At 34.0% G+C, this 20,936-nt stretch overlaps 2 protein-coding genes across 7 annotated transcripts in view; one reads left to right on the forward strand and one right to left on the reverse strand.

The window, feature by feature from the left end:
- Positions 1-5,646: 5,646 nt before the first annotated feature.
- Positions 5,647-12,964, forward strand: LOC139961358 (F-box only protein 31-like). Its single transcript, XM_071960503.1, has 7 exons — positions 5,647-5,691; positions 8,241-8,411; positions 8,977-9,051; positions 9,213-9,322; positions 10,251-10,404; positions 10,922-11,169; positions 12,808-12,964. The coding sequence occupies exons 1-7, from the start codon at positions 5,647-5,649 to the stop codon at positions 12,959-12,961; spliced, it is 957 nt and encodes a 318-aa protein (XP_071816604.1). The 3' UTR covers positions 12,962-12,964.
- Positions 12,965-13,049: 85 nt separating this feature from the next.
- LOC139960992 (uncharacterized) overlaps positions 13,050-20,936 on the reverse strand; it is a 52,368-nt gene continuing 44,481 nt past the window's right edge. For all 6 annotated transcript variants that reach the window (XM_071959746.1, XM_071959751.1, XM_071959749.1 and 3 more), the window contains 12 exons: positions 20,528-20,578; positions 20,081-20,134; positions 19,857-19,913; positions 19,116-19,163; positions 18,705-18,767; positions 18,359-18,409; positions 17,951-18,004; positions 17,532-17,585; positions 17,123-17,176; positions 14,798-14,851; positions 14,092-14,145; positions 13,050-13,920 (listed from right to left, as the gene is read on the reverse strand). In XM_071959746.1, coding sequence (XP_071815847.1) covers positions 13,864-13,920; positions 14,092-14,145; positions 14,798-14,851; positions 17,123-17,176; positions 17,532-17,585; positions 17,951-18,004; positions 18,359-18,409; positions 18,705-18,767; positions 19,116-19,163; positions 19,857-19,913; positions 20,081-20,134; positions 20,528-20,578 — 651 coding nt within the window. In that variant the 3' untranslated portion in view covers positions 13,050-13,863. The remainder of the gene's footprint in view (positions 13,921-14,091; positions 14,146-14,797; positions 14,852-17,122; positions 17,177-17,531; positions 17,586-17,950; positions 18,005-18,358; positions 18,410-18,704; positions 18,768-19,115; positions 19,164-19,856; positions 19,914-20,080; positions 20,135-20,527; positions 20,579-20,936) is intronic.

A 20,936-nucleotide genomic window follows, 5' to 3' on the forward strand; every position in this document is an offset into this window, starting at 1 on the left:
TACGTATTATCTTGATAAAACTACTATATGAACAGGTAAAATTACTCGATATTTCGATTAACCCATGAGCTTAGTACAGTTTGATAACTATGAAATGATTTAGAATCCCAATTGAAGGTTTGTAAAGTTATATGTATTAACTCAAGAGATTAAGATCTTTATATGGTTTGTAGTTACATGCAAGAACTCTAAGGTTGCTGTAATTTTATTTAGTGATAACAAAAGTGCTGGGATATGTGATATGCTGTGATGATTTTCATTGTATTGAGAAGTCGCTGACGTATCGCTACTAACAGAGAGAATGGTATAGGATTTAAAAAAGGCCAAGCGTGCAACAATGTAACTTTAACATTAACGATTAAAGTTAATGTTTTTTTTTTGTTCCAATTAATAATTATGAGTAAAATGTTTAGTTGGTTACATTGTAACCAATACACCGACGTGTCGTTATTTCCAATTGTGAAAGAATAGAGATATATCATTAATGCATCATTGCTGTCATTTAATGTAAATTTCGAATTTATATTTTTAACTTTTAAGTACGACAATATCTGTCACCTACTTTCTGTTTAAACAGCACCTTCAGATGTTAATTGTGTACCCTTGAAAAAATTAAACTGGTGTAATTAAAAATTTAAATGTCTTTATAACTTGAGTCTTTTCACAAAATAACACTTCACAAAATCACCACGTGTTATTTTTATCTAAGGAAAAATAGTAAATTAATATTCCATTGTAACTAAAAATAATGTAAAGTCACTTAAAAATCTTTTAGCACACATTTAACAGATTTAATGAGTTGTTTAAGGGTTTCAATGAATAAATCATATTCTTTTCATGGTATTGCTGGTGATGTTTGAAACAGAAACAAAAAGTAATTAAGGTAACACGAAGTAAAGGTAAACATGGACGCGTGTCGTGAATTTAGCTATTGAAATTATAGTATGGTAGACTTGTACACAAATGGTTTCCAACTTGCGCAACTAGGCTAATGTATCAAGCTTCTTTCTTTATCCCTGGTCAAGTTTTAATGTCATTGAATGTAAAACCATAGTTTCGAAATACAGTCTTTACCCCAGGAATTGCTTAATTAATATCGATAGTTTTGTAAAGGTTTAAAATTTATAGCTATTGAAAGTAGCTGCTTTACCAACACATTCCCTTTTGAAAAATATTTTTGTTATTTCTCATGATGGTAACTGATAGGTTGAACAATTATTACACCTATCTGAACGGGCACCAAAATGATATATTTATAGCTAACACCTATTTAAATTACACGGTAAATTGCATATATTTGATCAAAATGGTTATCCAAGAGACGTCAAAGACGTACGGTAGACGATGTCAAACAAGCAAAACAAATAAGGAACACAATAGCGTTATATCACGAGCGTCCTAGCCGGGGATACTTTTCTCAAGACTTCTGTGGAGCGAGAAAAGTCCCTTGTTTATAAGTAAGGACCTTTTTCCGATTTAACGTAATGCACGGTCATATCTTACTGGAATGGCAACTGTATGAAATAATCTGTTTGTGATATTTGCAAACAAGAAAGAAAGAAGAATCAAGCCTGTTAAAAACCACAAAAGAAATACAATAAATTCTAGAACCATCTTTGCATACAGATCACTGAAATTAGTAAATTTTAGATATACATAATCTTTAAAGAAAACAAATAAAAAATATAACATTATAAAACAAAAAGGAAATACAAAAGTTGACCTTACTTTCGTGGAGTGAGCGTGTACCAAGTCTATATTTGTTAGGGTAAAATGGGAATTAAATGCATGTGCGGGGTTTATTTATGGGAATCTATAGCGATTTCGTGTAAAAAATTAATTACATCGTTAATAATACATATATAGGCCATGGTGCTAAGGGGATCTAGCTGATCTAAGTCAAACACGAAGTATATGAACCCCACTGTTTCCTAGCAAATAAATATGATGGGATGATATCCCGCCTATTTCATGGATGGTTGCTTTCCTCTCAATAAATCAGCATGAATAAATGTTGTGAGATAGAAGTCTCATAGGAACTGAAAATTATTCTGATTAAAGATGTTGCATTACAAAATATAAAAATGGGAGACGAAAATGTTTTTTAATGACAGTTGACACGATTATTACTCTTTTAACAAAGGAATTAATGATTTCAGAATATTTTTTTACAGTTGCATGAACTAGCAAGACATTATTGTGCTATTAAGTCAAGTGAACATCGATGGTCAATGTTTTGCAGGCAAAAGTTTGTTTTCTTAGATGTAAATTGCAAACAATCCCTCTATTTCCAATCTTTTGTAGAGTAAAGTGTACAGGTACCTAAACGTGTAGTTTGGGGTGTTGCATTTGTTGAATATTTGACCCTGAAGGTTGTATTGTTTAATTTGGAATCTTGTCACTCCCAGGTTTCTTTGTATCTTTCTAAGGGTGACTCAAATGTACTCAAATGTAACAAAAATGCTAATAGCTCACCTAGTTGAACTAATGGTTTAGAATAGCGTATCCTAGCATTGTCGGAATGTTAATCATCTGACAAACAGCTTTGTTTTACAACTGTCGATGAATCAGAACAAAAACATTGAAGCATGAAAAGAACGTTAAGCTTTTGATGTGAGTTGACAGTAATATTAAACTACGAAAAGTCACCCCATTTTAACCTCCATTATTTCACACAATTAACATTGCCTACTTTCATCTGGTTTCAATGAAAAATATTTAAATATACTTTACTTGTAGGTCCTTGCTAGAATAGTCTTATAGTTTCACTTCGTGTTGAGTTTCCAGCAGACCGAGTCATGTAAAACTAACACATAACATCAACTAAATACTTCGTTATGTAAGTAGGAAATGTTTTTTAAAATCACTTTGCAACTTCTATAAAAATGTGAATTTTCAATCTTTTAATTTAATACAGGCAAATTTCCATAATTTCATTGTTCCCGGTACGATTTTTCCAAATATATATATCTTTTTGTTGAAACTCAAAACACAGCTTAAATAATTTGAAGATGAACAATGGACATTGTGTTCTTTACCGAATGTGTCACTCTATGACTTCTGTTTGTCGTTTTTCGACAGGTCCTTAGGCACAAGCCTTATAGCTAATCATGGATTTCGAAACTCATCCAAGACTAACTGTCATTTTATATTATGAAAATGCATTTCTTTGGATGGAAATAGGCTCACTTAGTGTTTAGAGCCAAGCATGTGACTTTTATAAGCAGCAATGTTTGCTCTACAATTTGTGTAATTTATCATGTTGGGGCTTTTCTATCATTCAAATAGATTGTTGCAACATTATAAACATATTATTTGCAGGCTACAAAAGTTAAATATCTGTTCTAGCACATATCAGTTCCATTTGTGCAATTGTGATTATTGTTTAACAATGAGCGTAATCATACCTTTCAGTAATATTGCAATATAACAACGTTTGCTTATAGCTGGAATGTACCAATTTGAAACTATTTCTATTTTGCCGTAATATTTATCTAAGTTTGAAACGTTGTGTATGTTAGAGTGTTAGATTAACTTGACAAGATATTTGAAAATGTTTGTAGAGTGTAAATCCTGTGGGTATCCGTGTGGGTGATTTAAGAATGGTAAGGACATAAATTCACAATAATTCGATTAATTCATAAAACAAACTGGAATGCGTAATGAACAACTCCAGGACGCACATTAAGCTAATATGTTAGATATTGTTGACACAGCATCACTGTACAAAATACCAGTGAACAATACAGAACGCCAACGGCGCTTTTTGCATATTGCAAAGAAAATCATACAGCATGTGTTTTAATTGAAGAAACAACGACAGTATCATTTGACTGAATACTAAACCAAAGACAACATAGCGGACCCTCAAATGTATTCCACACATCTCATAGGAGAGAATATTGTAGCTTTGAGTTTCCCTATTAATAAAACCAATATAACTGTAATAGAAGCTACTTTGAAACATGTAGCATATACTTAGCCAAAAAGCGTTTGAAAACTCGCACATTTTACCGTTGCCTATCTCACATATCCTTGCTAACGCACTTGTAACTACAGGTGGTACAGACAGGGGTGAGGGAAGTATTATTAATATGACAAAATCACGGCTGCTTCTAGCTGTCACTCCGACATATTACCCCCATCCCAGAAACAGGTCATGCAACAGTGGTTTACATATTAACGTTGTTCCAATCAAGTAAAGCTCCGGCCGCTACAGTATCTTGTTTTCCTTCATCAATGCAAATTTTTCATCCGAATTGATATTTGAATAAGAAGGAACAGGAAAACAGGTTTATTAACAAGGATTCTTCACCAATGAATACAAGGTGATGCAACTTTATAAGAATTATCATTCATTTTCAAATTGGTCACTATTCTGTATCACAGAAGAGGAACGAAGCAGTTTATTAAACATATTACATTCGTATATTAAACCTCAGTTGCAAACATTTCTTGGATTGAAGCTGTTGTATCATCAAATATTAAAATCCGGCTCTATAACGTAGACACATCTGCAAAGCGCGAAAAGCGTTAAAACTAATTTCCTTCTATAAGAGAAGCATGTTAATCACACGCGAGCAAAAATAAAAGGCAATAAAATGAAGACTTTGGACAAAGTTCGATAACATATTAACTTACTGAGAAACAATACCACAGCTACAATAAATCAGCTAATATATACTTTTTAATATAAAAATGAATTTTAATTTCAGTCAAAACAGCACGTGAATTGTTAGTTCAATTTCAGCCACTACGACCATTGTACATTACATTTGTTGTAGTCACTTTAATTGGACTAAAGGCAGCGACAGAAATACCATCCAAATGTTATCCATGACATTTTCTTCTTTCATATTCTCAGCTAAGACATTGGAATTAATGGAGACATTCTTACATATTTGAACTATAACGTAAACAACGGTTATAAGTAATGCTGCAACTTAACAAGTAACACATGGATATTCCGTGTATTAGAGAAAATACTTTGTCTAGCATATTTATCACCCATTTCAAACAGAGAATTTGTACAACTAAATGTTCTGGGTAGTTCACTCGAAAAGGTACCGATTCAGTTGCGTTGCGCCCGCAACTCACATCATTTGCCAGAGCATATTTAGGCTGCTTTGTGTTCCTCGTCGGTTATCTGCAAATATTAAGAGGGAAACTATACCCATTGAGTGAGATTGTAACTAAAAAAGACGCTTATCAATTTTCTCTTTCGATTTGGTGATAGTTGCAAGTATCTCTTCGACATGTATTTGAAAAGTGAGTAAGAAAAATAATGTTAAAAGGTTACCTTTCTCTTTTCTTTACATCTTTTAGCATTGTCTTGTAAGTGTTTTGCTCATCTGGGGAAAATGAAAGCAACATATTTCATCTAATTTCTAACTCATCAAACAAAGAGACTTCTAGCGGCGCACAAAATGTATAATGTACATACGGACGGGAAAACGCTAATCGAGTAATTTTCAGGAACTTGGTAAGGAAAGCCTGCAACTTCCTCCAAGCGTTGCTTGAACTTTAAACCACAGTTCTCCATTTCATAAAGTTGTGGTTCCTTAGGTCCCTAGGTACATTTATGTTGTTTTATGAAGGGAAAGTAATTCAAGAGTTACTCAAAGGAACATAATAGACTCAATGACCATGTATTTTACAGATGAAGTGAAATTGTGCTCACCACGGAAGCTGGTAAGCATTTCCTCAACCTTTGCATAACGTTGCTTTTATCGTTTTTTCTTATATATTAGGCCACAAATGTCAGTAGGTTTAATGAAAGGGAAAATATTAAGAAATCTGACCATATACCATTGTGTCTCACCAGCGTACTTTGCAAAAAGCACAATGGGGGGGGGGAGGGGGGAGTACTTTGATTCACTAATACAAGCCATTTTGTCAGTTGCTATTTTGGTTGTAATTTATTGAATGACAAAACATTTTAACACTAGAATGGCAAGATGTCCGGCATTGTAAGTCCGACAATTCGGTGCACCTTTCTCTATTACGCATGTTGTTTAACATGTATGTTTGGGATTTTTAAGAACAGTATTTGAAGCAAACTAAACAATTGACATGCTGCATTTTACGGAATCCTACACATACACATTTTCACACTACTGCACTGTGTTGAGGGGCAGATGTGACCCGGTAAATGCACGAGATGAAGAGTACATGTGCATACTGAAGAAAAATGGAGAGTACATAGCTATCCCCATGGCCCGAACTTGCTCTCCTCGCCCCTGAATGTGTCCTTCGTTTTGATGTAATGTTAGCGGCCACACTAGTTCACAATTCTGACTGATGAAATCGTTCGAAACACTGAGCTTCATTAAAATTAAGTTTTTACAAGTCAAGTGTGTAGAGCTTGCGGTTTTAAACATATAATAGCCAGCTATATACAGATTAAATATGAGTTGTGAGCTAATGGCAGTGTAATTATCATCATGGTTCGTAATTGGAACTGATGAATACTAGGATTTATGTGATATGTTTAAATTACATTTGACCATTTAAACACATCAATCCTATGCAACATACGGTAACCATATAGGCTTTTAATTTCTGACCCTGGATTCTAGACTTCGAAGGAAAGTAAACTTCTACCAAAGAAAATAGCATACCCTCTACATTTAAAATGCAGAAACAATGTCTGCTACTCACATATAGCCTCCTGCACGCAGCTGTGATTAGTGTAGTGACATGTAAAATGTTACATACTGTAATTTGCATGCTTTAGCTGATGATGAACACCAACCTAAAGGCTATGATGTGAACTAGCTTTAATCAACTGTGAAGTTTCGTTATAAACGTAATTATAGCAGTCCTGACAGTCTCAATCATCTTCTTTCCAGAGTAATGTAACCTAAACAATCACTCAATCACAGTGAGGTACACTTCTACCACATTTTGTTACTCTAAAAATAGATTATTGAGCAAATGTTCACTAAAGTTAAGAAATGAAGATAGTGTGTATAAGACTTCTATTTGCCAGGCAGCACTAAAATGACTGTATGTTATAAGAGCTTTGCTTCTAAACTTTAAATGTTTGAAACGTTTTTTAGTAACTAGCAACTCAGTTCAGCAGTCATTGTCTTTCTGGGATGAGTTTTGATTAAATATTTTAAGTGACATTTTCTTTTCATATTTGAGTTCTTCACCATTATGGTCAAACCCTTGGACTCTGGTAAATGCAGATTGATCACTATGGGGTCTTCTAACAGTAAAGGTATGGTTAAGCCAGCAGAATATTTTCTGTGTTCAAAATTAATTTTCTTCTGTGATTAACGAGATGATACTATGCAGGGGCAATGTTGTCAATATAGGAGCAAAGAAATATGTCTAAACAGCACATTGTACTTGTCTACTATAGAAGGTCTCTCATTGGTGATGTCAATCATATTGCATTATGGTTTACATTATGGTTGAGGGGGCGATGTGGTCAAGTGGTTAAGGCAGTGGACTTGTGATCTAAGGATTGCAGGTTCGAGTCCTGGCCATTCGAGTCCTGATCATTGCGGTGTGTTCTTGGGCAAGGCACGTTATCTCCATCGCCTCTCTTCACCCAGGTGTACAGATGGGGACCCTGCAAGGTAACTTTTAATTACAGTTGCATTCGCCGGTTTTGTGGCTGACCCCTATGGGAAGTCCCCCGGGGACAATTGGTTGTGGTGCACTGTGGTGCCCCAGGAGAGATTGATTTAATTGTGCACACTTTGGTGTGTAGGTATGACAAGTTACCATTGACCAGGGGTTAAGTTATCAAGTCGTGTGAGGAGGCTTTAGTCTCATACAAGACTAAACCTTTAACGTTCTGCGCCAGGAGTGTCAAGTTGACAGATATGGCGCGTTATACGTGGCCACTTTATTATTATTATTATTTTTATTACACAATTAGGGTAATCTGATTCTAAGTGGAATTTTACCATACATACTGTAGTGAATATAAGATTGTTAGAGTAGAAAGGAGAAGGAAAACTGGCAGGCAAGAAACTTTACTAAAAGGCTGAGCCAAGTTGCGCTTAATCTTATGAAATTTTCTGCCAATTGCGTAAGCCTTTTTATTTTGTCAGTTGGGACTGTTTTTTTAATAAGCAATCTGAATTATATTAGAACTGTCTTTACTGCACCAGCTTGCATGTTTAATGTTGCTTTAAAATGATGTCAGACATTGTACCACTTTGCTATAGCTAATAACTGCAAAATTTCAGCCAATCAGATTTGTTTCTTTAAATATCACTTAGGTGGTTAATGGTGAAATTATTGCAACACAGTTACAGCCTCCTATTGATCCAGAAGTATGGATGCCATTCAAAAGGAAAGACCTCTTCAAAATTTCAGTCGATTCAGAAGGAAAGACAGTGGTAAATTGTCTGCAAGGTTCAGGAGGGCCTCATAAGATTGAAATAATGAAGGTCAGTTCTACACAAATATGTAAAAACCTGCATTAAAAGAAAACATTTATCCGCATGGTCAAGCTTTGTAGATGAAAATCAGTATTCTTTACTTACAAAAATATTTCCTTTGAATTTTCACTAGTTGGTTTTATGATGAATTATCTGAAAAACTTACACACACTTTGGATGGCCTAGTGTAGCTTTAGTTTCTTAGAATCCTACAATGCACAATGCATGGTGTCTGATTGTCATTCTTACCAAAATGTTTTCCCTCAGATATGAATGACAGGACACCTGCTTCTTGTTTGTGTTGGTTATACATCTGCACTTCAGAGTTGTTACAAAACTTGATCATGTTTGAACAGTAGCTTTAAGATCATCAGGCTCTCCGAAAAGATTGTTGTGGTAGGCAGTATATAACCATGGCCATACCCAGACATGAATGAGATTGTATGAACTTTGAATCTGGATGGTTTCTTGAACAGTATATGGTCCAGTGGTTCATGTTACCACACAGTGATATATTTACTATTGTGTATTGTCAACTCTTTACCAACTTTACCTTATTTCCTTTAACAAGCAGGGCAACTCGTCAAACCAATTGTCTGTGCAATGTAAACAACCAGAGAAGCACAGCAAGTCCAAGAATAGAGAAGAGGTAACAAAAACAGCTTTTCTTTAATTTGGTTGACAGTCATGTATGCATATAGAAGTGTTTTGTATGTATAGACAAATAATTGAAAATTTGGTAAACTAAGTATCTTTAGCCAAGTATTGACACAAAGTATGTGACCTCTTTTGCAACTTTTCATGTTTCAGAAATTTGCCAGTTGGATTCGTGATGAAGTTGGAATACCACTTGAACATGGTGTTCAAGGCTACCAAATGACACTGTTAAAAATTAAGTACCTCAGCATCCAGCATTATGAGTAAGATAATAATTGTGCAATATTAATTTGCTTAAATATTATTTTAACAGTGGAGCTTCATAAGCAGCACAGTATTTTTTAGATTGTATCTGTTTTCTTAGTTAAATCTATTGAGATAAGCATGTATGGCACTCTCCAACAATGAAGGTTTCATCGCCCATTCATTGTTTGGAGTCAGTTGAGTTCATATATCATTTTGCGGCATTTTTTGCTCAAACTTACTCTTCCCAGGGGTGAATTTAGTTGGAATATTTTATATGGTAATAGTACAGTATATCAAGGGTCACTCAGGCTATTCCTGCTCAGGCTATGCCGGCTGATGTTTTGAAAGCTCCAGCTTATATCTTTCAGTATTGATAACAGTATTTTGAAGCATTTTGGAAATATTGTAACTGAAAATAGTTAATGTTATACTTCAAATTTATCTTTGCAATTCAAACTTTGATCAGGTAATTATATTATTGACCGTTGCATAGTTTTGCTTAATTTGATCTGGTAATATGTTAATGTAACTTTTAATGCACAAACACATAGATTCTGTTTCTGTAGTCAAAATATGCTACAAAAGTAAAAGGTAGAATCCCTTTAACTTCATATCTTGCAGGGATCGTTTAAATTTCTGACTCAATTCTTCCTGACAATCGTCATCGATATGGAAGATTAAGAGCTTTGGTAAAAGAAAGGTTAAGTAGTTCTAGCATGTTGAACATTTGGAACGGTTAATATGAAATCTTTAGAGAAATCAACTTTCAGTCCTAACAGCTGAAAGGTCAGGAAAACGCACATTGGTCATTGGCACATATCTTCATTGGTCAGGGCAAAAAGTGACTGAAGTAGAAAGCATAGGTTGGACTATGTGTATCTCTGGTTTTATCATATGTTAAGGAGAAGTAACTTCTTTTCATCTCTGTTTTAATATACATTACAGATCTAGTTGTTCTTTCACATGCCTTCAACCCATAAATTCATTATCAAATGTACCTATCCAGTCGGGGCTCTTCAAAGGTACATATGGAGGCCATGGTGTGGAGGTCATTCAGCTTACCTATGAAGGGAACAGATTATATGGAACTAAAGTCTCAGTAAGTCCAACGATTTGATTTGTTTATTCTGATACCTCCCATTTTTGTTGAAGGTGGTGGGTCTGTTATATACTTATTACATCATAGTTTGCTTTTCTCTCAAAGATGTTTATAAATGAAAGGTGTGAGACATCATATTTACATGGTAAATGAAAATTGTTCTCGTGCTACATGTAACTTAAAGATGTCGCATTAGAAAATAAACATTTTGGAAGAAAAGATTTTGTATGACAGTCAACACTATTATATATCTCAATGATTGTAGCATGTTTCTTTAGTTGAGTGAAATAGTAAAGACAGAAATTGGAATTTTATGTGACCATTGTACTGTAATGGCAAGTGTAGAATTATGGTCATTGTTATACAGTCAAACAGTAATTTACATATACCTCAGTTGTAAGAAATTAAAAAAAGAAACAATTCCAGTCAGCTGTAAAAGTAATACAATAAGGTGTGGGGCACGTTGGGGTATGGGTTTGCGGTGATACAGAACTAAGGATTATGCTTTTCTTTTAAGGGTGACCCAAATGTGCCTGCAGGTAAAAGGAGCATTATAGTTCATTTGGATGAACCACTGGTGTTGAACAGAGAGCAACAAAGAGACTTGAATTCAATTAAACAATTGCAAAATGAGGACTGTTCTCTACCAGAGGGCCAGGAAGCACCTGCAAGACAACCATTCTCTATTCCATTTGGTATTGAAGATAGAGGATTTTTGCAACTATGTGAACAGAAAGATATACCCACCGACTTTTGTAGAGCAAGGTAAAGTGATTTGTTTGTTTGTCTTCCATTTACTTAAAGATGATTGTGATAAGAGTATAACTTATGAAAGCAAAAAGATATTAAGTTATTAAAGCACCTTGTACTGCAAGACCATTTAAAGGACTGAAGAATGAAACAAAAGAAAAACTCAACAATAGATATTGCAGTGTATGTTTTATATTTGATAAGCTGTTACCTCACACAAAGTACAGCCAATCTCAAATTAAAGCCATGCTTTCGTCCGCTTTCGAAAATCTGCACAAATGCACAATATGCAATAAAAAGTAGATAAAATTAACTTGCTTTTGCAAGGCTTTGGAAAATTCTGTAGGAATAATATCAAGCGCAATCAACAGTAAATAATGAAGTAAAAGGTATGTCTTTGACAAGCTGTTACTTTAAATGAAGTATAGACAATCTTAACCCCACGATTTGAGGCTGTTACCAGAAATCTGCACAGCTGTACAGTCATGCAATCAGAAAAGTAAATAAGAACATTCTGCATATTCAAGACATTGAACCAAAAAAAAAAGGAAAGAAAAATGCACACAATCAACAGATAATAATGAAATATGAGTTTAGATATATTTATTCAAAAATGTTCAAATGAAGTAAAGCCAATCATTTTTAAATCCATGCTCTTACACTTCAAAACTCCACCCCTCCAATTCAGCAAGTAGGCCATGACAAAATGTAGAGTCCTTTTTGTTCGACATCACATACAATATTGTTTACTAAAATCGAAGAAATAACAACAAAAAGTTTCAAGTTGTGGTATAATCATAACAGCTGTGTGCAACAGTACAGTTTTGAAGGAAAGTTCTGGTCATGCCAGTTAATTCATCTTATCTATAAATGTAGTTTCATATCTTATCTGATTTCAGAAGAGCAAAAGTGCATATGATCTGATGGGGCTGTTTATGTTGGAATGCTGTTAAAGCTGCTTCAACATCTTGGGTTTATATTTTTCACTCAAATGTACAAAAAATGAACTGACACACATTTATTACATAGTACCTGAAAGTTTGTTGAAGCCTTAGAAAACTTGTTGGCACAGGCATTTGTGGCATAATATAGCCAAAATTCAGTATTTGAAAGTATATGTGAAACAGCAAAAGAAACCTGGGTTTTGAGTGCTATTCTGTTTTACAAAGTTCACAAGCTATCGACATCATGCATTATATAACAGAAGATATGTGGCATATTTAAACAATTCTTCATCTTGGGTTGGTTTTGACAGGTTTTACATTGCTAGAGGTACATTTCTTCACGCATGGTTATGTTTCAAGTTCATCTACTATAACATTTTCATATGCAATTTTTGATTTTAATGAATGTAAATGATTCCCAAAATGTATTCCATACCTTTATGATTTCTCTTGTAATTTATGTATATGAATGGGCCATTTGAGTCGTCATTTTTTGAGAAATTTCTACCTTTTACGATGTTTATGAAATAAAGCTACTTATTACCTTTCCAGGTACATAATCTTTACTTGGCTAGTATGCTGGAAACCGTTAACTTAACTTTGGTGAATTCAACTCAAAATGCAACTTTCAGGCATAGCTGAACTACAAACAATGTTGGCTATTCCTGCAAACATACTTAAAACTGTCTCCTTTTCTTTTTCTACTTAGGTATTTTGGGACCGGTCTTATAGCTATGCATGGCTTTAGAAACTCATCCAGGACTGACTGTCATTTGGTAATATTCGATGAAGATGTTTTTGCATTCCTTTGGATGGAACTGGGCTCACTTAGTGTTTACAGTCGTGCAGATGAATTTTTATAACCAGTTCTTTTTTTTTTAAATTTTGGCAGTTACTGCAATTTATTTTGTGGTACCTCTCTCAGAGGAACCTTCATGAACTGGCTATGCAATAACGTGTTCAGCAGATCTACTGAATAGTATCTTCATGGATTACACAGTATCAGACTGCTTAATTTTTCAACACACTATCCCATATATACTCTAGAGGATAGTGTGTACTTAAAATGTCAGTACGTCTTACTACTATTTATTTATTAATAGTGACATATACAACATTCATTGCTCCAGAGATGAGTTTACAGAGAATATTGGTAACACAGTACATATTTGCAGCAATTATATGTAAATATCAACAGCTTTGTTAATTTAGTAATAGTTTTGATACAATCGTGGGCCAAATTATGGTATTGTGAACTTAAATGATATTATTGCAACCTTTATAAGATGATGGGCAGAGATGTGAGTGTTTGTATCATTCATATGTGACGGTGTTCAGAAACTCATCAAAATATGGTAAACATTGTCTTTACATCAGTAACCATAGATATAAATAACATGTCAACATTAACATTCAGTTCAATGATACACATAATGTACATATTAATTGAATGCTTTGAAGAAAGATGCAGTACTAAGGTCAGGCATATGACAGACTATCTAAAAGTTTGTCAAATTGCTGATAGTTTAAAGACACCAGATATACACAGTTATTGAATACTTGTCTTCATACATGTTGACCTGTTGCTTGTCAGTGCGCATGTCACAAAATATTGGAAGAGAGGTATCATTATCTTACTCCTGTTTTTACTCCCAGCTTGCACCTATGCAAAATAAATATTATGGCAGTTGCACATAATCAGAATAGCACTATCGAAGATGAGCCTCTGAACTTTACTAGGGGTTGATTTTGTCATCAGCTCCATTTAAGTGTTCTTTCCAGCACAGATTTTAAGGGCATCCGCATATTCGTCTTTTGTAATCTGCAAAATGGATGTAGAACAAATGTAAAAACTATCCAAAAATAGTTCTGTTATTGTGCAAACGTTAACCAAAGTTTAGCGTTACGGGCATGGAAGTGAGATTTTGCAGTGGAATATTTTTCACATAGTACTTATCTGGATGCAGAATTTTTAAAGTACATGTGAAGTTACCTTTCCCTTTTTCTTGATACTGGTAAGGCTTTTCTTGTATGTGGACTCACTCATCTGAAAGAAATATTACTGGAATGAAACTTCTATATGAACGTTTCTAAGTAATATAGAAATGCAGTGTAATCAAAGTATGATTCTATATGCAATAGTCCAGTATTTCGTTTGAAACACGAATCAACTGGCTCTTAATATCAGTGAGCATACTGCAATAAAGATGCCTTGAAAATTTTATGGATTATAAAGTGACATTTGTTTTCCCTTCAGCCTACAACCGTGAAAGGGGGCAACTATTGCAGAATTACTTAAAAACATTGCTGTGGGTTATTGCCTCATATACTCCCTTACCTCACATGAGAAAGTCACAGATAAATGTACGGATCTTCATAGCAAGTCAAAGGGAGACCTTAATGATACCCCTATGTCTCTGTGTTTATATTGTCTCAAAATACCAATACTGAGGCTTTATTTCATTACATCCACAAGAACGTCTCTACGACTAGGTTTTTCTGAGGGCTACAGTTAATATGGAACCCATCACATGAGAGTAGTTAATAGATTCGTTCATAACTAATCGACAGGAATTTTTATGAATGGTTCGTTTTATAGGAATGGAAAGGAATCATTTACTTTAGTTCGGACAATTAATTAAACAATGAGAGAGTAGCAGTTAAATTGATTTGCAAACAAGTAAATCTAAACAAAATACCAGTGATGCATGAAAGCACTCTGCCAGCAGATCCATCGTATTCACTTTATCTAGCTGTAGAGAGAACAGAAATGCATATGATTAGTTTTTTGGCAAATCTTACAAATAGGGTTGGGGCGGGGTGGCGGGGGGGGGGTGGGGGTTGCTCTAAGAAGAAGCCGGAAAGTTGTATACATAGCAAATTCTAATCCCTTCTGAAAGTAATGCATTTGTGATCTCAGAAAGGAACGCGGGTAAAAGAATGAAGTCGAAACACTTGCCCATTAATTCTCTATACAGCCAGTCTGACATACAATTTGAACCGTATAGGTTGTAATTTTCTTAGAAGTAATTATACGTTTTTGCAGTGGTAAAATTCAGCAGTACAGACATTTGAAATCCTTCCGTTTTTATTATCTCAATACATTACATGTATAGAGATATTGTAACAGTAAGTGGGACTCTCTCCTCTCTTAAAAATTTTTCAGCATCTTCATATAAAGTTCTTTTTCTCTGGAATTTTCAGAGAAAGCATATATCATATAGGCCAACAAAAGTTACTATTTTTTATTCGAGAATTTTATCTCATTCTATGACTTTTTCACCGATTTATGTCCAAATCGGGCCAATTTGGTCTGAAATACAGTTTAAACAACCCATTTTTGCACACGCTCTAAAACTTATGTTTTTTGAAAGAGAATAAAATAGAATTGTCTGTCAACAGTGGTATCGTCTAAGATAGGGTCCTATGTATTATATATTTTATTAACATTTTAAACTTTCATTTGTTGTTTACAGGTAGGTATTAATAAGAATTTTACCAGCTGTATATGACATTTTATGGCTTTTATTTGCTTTATTTGATGTTAAATGATTTTTCTTTCTTAAAACAACACTGAGCTGCCGCCCCTACTTTTAGTAAAAAGGTCTGTTTTTGATGATTAAGCCCCGCCCCCAAGTCTGTTTTGTAGCAGATTGGCTATGACTCATGGCAGCTACATGTTAGATATACGAAAATGGCTACCCTCGCGACAAATTTTCTGTATTGTAGTTAGGTACGCCAGGTGTAGTGTATTGCATGCTTATTACATATACAAATTCTGTACTGCTGAATTCTACGTAGTGCATTTAATTTATATTAGGCCTTCGTTTTTGTAACATCCATTTAAGGATAGTACTGGTGTTCAGGTAGCTTTTCAGAGCAAGGGCCATGATAAGTTTGTTTGATTGCCCTTCATGTATTTTGTATAATTACGTATACACATTCTTTTATTTCTGAAGGCTACTTACTGTAGGCCTAGTGCATTTAAATATATATATATATATATATATATATATATATATATATATAGGCCTAGGCCCCCTAGGTCTATTAGGCTTTCAGTGATAGCCACATTAGCATTGTACTGGTGTTCAGACAGCTTTTCCTAGGAAGGACCAGGGTAAGTTTGTTGATGGGTAAGTATAAAAGAGGAGCCGGCAATAGCATCACAACTTTTATAAGACTATAAAAATTGTATAAGGTTATGTTTTATTTATAAGGATATAAGATGTATAAGGTTATAAGAAGTATGTTTAGCTTTCTTTTGAACCTGTAATGTTTGACATCAAATGTACAAAGAATTAAAATAAAATAACAAAATGGAGAGGAACTGAGGTGGCTATTAGGGGAGGAGGAGGCCACCCATCACTTGCATATAAAAACTTGTAATCTTCTTTTACATTATTTTTTCCAAGTCATAAATCAATGAAATCTTCATGTCAGAAAAATTGAGATGGAAAAACGTGGGTTGTTTTGATATCTAGAAGTGGACACAGTTTTGATGGTAGTCACCACTACAGTCTACAGTAACATACAGTAGGTCAATAAGCCTAGCTCTCAAGGCAGGCATCAAGAATATGGTCGAGTTGTTCGCCTCTTCTAATTTGGCCGTTGTCATTGACGTCAAACTATATGACCAGAAAGTCCAACAGAGACTGACCCAAGATGAAGGATACCACATAAAAAACAAGTTCTTAAATATTCTATGACATTACTAAACCTTGCAACGTCGTTCTTTCGACTAACAGGCAATGAGCGCTAAAGGCAAGACTAGCAGGATAAAGTGTAACCTGCAGAGACTATTCGTGGCAAAGTAGCAAAAATGCAAGTTATATATTTGTTGTACCATGATTGATATTGATAATTGTAGAGACAGAGCAAAGATTTGAAATTAGGTATCAAAATTAAAACTTCCAGTATTGAGATACTGCGTCATTGATGCTCTTGTTCTAATATTGTATTTGTGCACTAGTAAAAGCCTCCAAAGTCAGTAATTACAAAAGTAGAATATGTTTAACTCTTACCCAGCTTTGGTTTATCGAACACTCGGAAATATCTTCTAAATCTGTTTCGTTGATCTGTTGTTATGGTGGTAATAAAATATTCAGTTTCGTTGGCACAACTTTTGTTAGTAAAGTCATTACTTGAATTTTTCGCATCACATGCAGTTGGGTAAATTGTAAAGGGATATCTGTTTACAGCAAGAATACTTTATCATACTTTGTGATCACTCATTTTAACGTCAATTTACGTTCACACTCTGATAGAATTTTATGTCAATATCAATTTTATACGAGCAACCAAATATACCCAGCGTTAAATTAGCTGAAACCGAGCGAACTACCAAATAGTATTGGTTACTGCAGAGGAATGAAGTTTGATGGAGACAACAATTATCTATAAATAAGTTCAAAGAATTGCTAAATTACACACCTGTCCTTTCTGCTTGGAAGCTGTCAAGATTGCAATGCACTCATCTGTTTTCATCTTAGAAAATAAGACAATTGTCAAAAAAGTCCAATGTATTGGTTGTATTTGTAATATGCATGTAAAATATGTGCATTGTAATGAGTTTATTGCCAACTCTTTCGATATGACACTCACTTGAGTACGTAAAGAAATTTTAGCGCAAGTGGAGATGGGAAAGTATACAAGAAGGGTTATTCACCTCAAACATGCTTTAATTTTATTCGTCAAAATCGCTAGTGTGACGATTGGCACCTTCTATAAAGAAAGTTCGATCAAATATAACAGTCAAAATGAATTTAATTGTGTACGTTCAAGTGGCATGTTTTGTTTCCATGGTAGTTGCGAACGAAAGAAGTTTTCGTAATAAAAGGAATGTAACTTACCCATTTGTTCTGTACATTTAGAAGGAGAACTCGCAGAAACTTTTTTCGTAAATCCTGTAAAATGTTACAATGTGTATATTGTTCGACAATTAAATTATTTTACATATTCTTCGTACGTAATCAAATTCTTTATAATGAACGAAGTTTAAGCAGAACTGAAAGTACCTAATGATTTTCGTCGCAAACATTGCAAAAGTTCCCGGGGGCTTACTTGTGACATCCAAATAATAAACTTCATATTTATATGACCAATTGAAAACACTTATTGTGTTGTAAGATGAACTATGAACATATGAAAGCCGTGGGCGTTGGAAGATATGATACACTATGCAATTGTTAATGAGAGGATTAGATTTCTTTTAAATTTCCGAATGTGCAAGAGTAGCATCCAAAAATACAGATATTTACCGGTTTTTTTATCTTATTGATGGCTTGGTCTCTGAAAATCACTTGGTTGTCCTGTACAATTAGAGATATATTACTTCGATTATGTAAGACATTTTGAGTATAAGTTGAGTGAGTCACTAAACAATGAGAATAAAGTAAGATAGGAAGCTTCTGTAATATATTGATTGAACTAAATTTGGCAATTCCTGATAGAGTAGAGTCATGATAATTTATATCTGTATGTGTAACTTAGTTTGATCCCCGTTCAAGTTCTTCACAAATAATTTGCTCGGAACAAGCACACATTACAATTCCACATATTTAATATATTATTGTATAAATGGCAAAGCAAGATAGAAGAACTTACTGCTGCCTTTGTAAGTATTTTATCAAAGAGGCTGCGTAGTGTGTTTTTTTGTTGCACCGTCACCTTTTAAAAAAAGAAAGAAAATAAAACGTATTCAAATTTTTCCTGCTTACTGTAACAATGTATTATGAACGTATCCGATAGACGTTTCGATCATAACAGGATCACATGCAGACTACAAACTAAAACAGCTAAATACCATGCAAGTTAATTAGAACATTAAACAATGTATAAAGTGGAAGTGAGTCAATGGGCAGTGACATCAAATGACAGGAAATAGTCCTCCCGATATTAACACGAAGAGACTAATTACTATATGACTGCTTTATGCACGTTGTGGTCACTAGCTATAGCTATTATATGATAGAGACGTTCACTGAAGTAATATCAATAACGTTCGAAACTACTTACGTCTCCTATAATCCCCTGAATTGCTTGTAGAAAGTACGGATGGTGAATCTATGGAAAGGGTTAGAATGTGATCCAAGATTTTGCATACCTCTGAAAAATTGTTATAAAATGTACTTTATATCGTTTGTCTGGAACACCAACTCATGCGAGTTCATACAGTGAATTATAATCATTTTGAAGAACCTTCAAACATAACCTAATATAATATTGTAAAATACCAATTAAATAAATTCAAGAACGAATTAAAATCATGGATTAAAAGCAATCACTTGATCTCGATTACTTAATCACTTTACAATGTTGAATGAATAAATGCAGCGATTAAATAATAATTGGTAAATTGCTAACATATGTTGCTGTTTTATATGAAAATTGATATTTCAATCGCTACATTGAAGTAATCAACACAACTGGTCAAAGTTACATTTAGATATCATAGAGGTAAACTAACATCAAATCTTACAGAATGCACTATATTATCAATATAACAAATCTACTGTCCATAAATTGATCCAAATCGAATGCTATCAATATGGGCTGTCCATTATTTTAATACCTAAAACAGTTTAATTTGCATTTTAATGCCGGTGAAGATTTAGGCCTTTGCTCTCATTCTCAGAGAGGAGTAAGAGTCCAGCATATTTGAGTTGAAGTACAAGTTCCATTCAACACAATGTGGACTTTACTACAATTATGACAACACTTTAATTTTTACTTTGATGTGTTCACTTTCTCTAATACCTTTTCTTTGCCAACTCCTAGGAAACCAATTTGACGAAACACTTCATCAACGTTCATCTGTAAAATAATTAATACAAGAACGTGTTATATAAATGAACGTCGACGTCTTGGATTATAAAAGAAGAACACGAAAGATACCTGACAATAACAATGTCAATGCAATAATCGGACAAAACAATGACAAACCATACACGACATTGAAAATAAACAAAATGAAAACTTACAAGATTTTTCAATATAAACTGGATAACTGTATCAGCTATTTCTACCCCTGGATACTGAAAGCAGAAAAATATGATACACTGTTCCTGTATTTCTGATATCAAAATGCTGCATTTACTGTTGCATTAAATAAGACAAAATCATTAAATGCAAGATTAGCAAATTATTGATATAGTAAAAAGACATTTCGTTAAAATAAACAATTATTTTGTACAGGTACTTGGCAAGCCGCCGATTTGAAGAATTAGTTTCATTTGCCAGTCTGCAATATTGAAGAAGTCATTCTACCAAATTTTTGATACGGTTATGGAGTGCATAGTGACAACGCTTTACAGCAAATTTGGTGCACAGTTTTCCGCCTGATGTTTAGTAGACACAGTGCCTTGAATGAACAAGAATCAAAATCTTGAAATCGTATTACCGAATGATAGAAAAATTAAATAGCTTACTTTCGACTTGCTAACTTCTTTCAGTGTTGCCAAAATGCCCTTGGCAGTGATCTGTTCACATGGATAAAGATGAAGTTAGTTATCAGATTATACAGTCATATTTAATTATGGAAAGGAAAACCTAGTAAACATAATAACAACGATGGTAGTTGGCAGTACAGAGCGGATTGTCACAAAGATCCGAAATTGACATTTATTGTGAATGTCATATTTCCTTAGTATCGAAATTAAGTTGACCCTATTTTACTTTGATCGGAACTTCACTACTTAAAAGTATTCGCTGTCCGCATCAGAAAACACATTCAAAATGGAGCTTAATCAATTGTCATTATACAGTCATAAGAATGTATTGGATCCGATTTATGAAATCAGAACTCAGTAGCAACTTGCTATATGAAAAGTTGTACCA

Source organism: Apostichopus japonicus, chromosome 20 (genome assembly GCF_037975245.1).
Source record: "Apostichopus japonicus isolate 1M-3 chromosome 20, ASM3797524v1, whole genome shotgun sequence".
Taxonomy (NCBI): Eukaryota; Metazoa; Echinodermata; class Holothuroidea; order Aspidochirotida; family Stichopodidae; genus Apostichopus; species Apostichopus japonicus.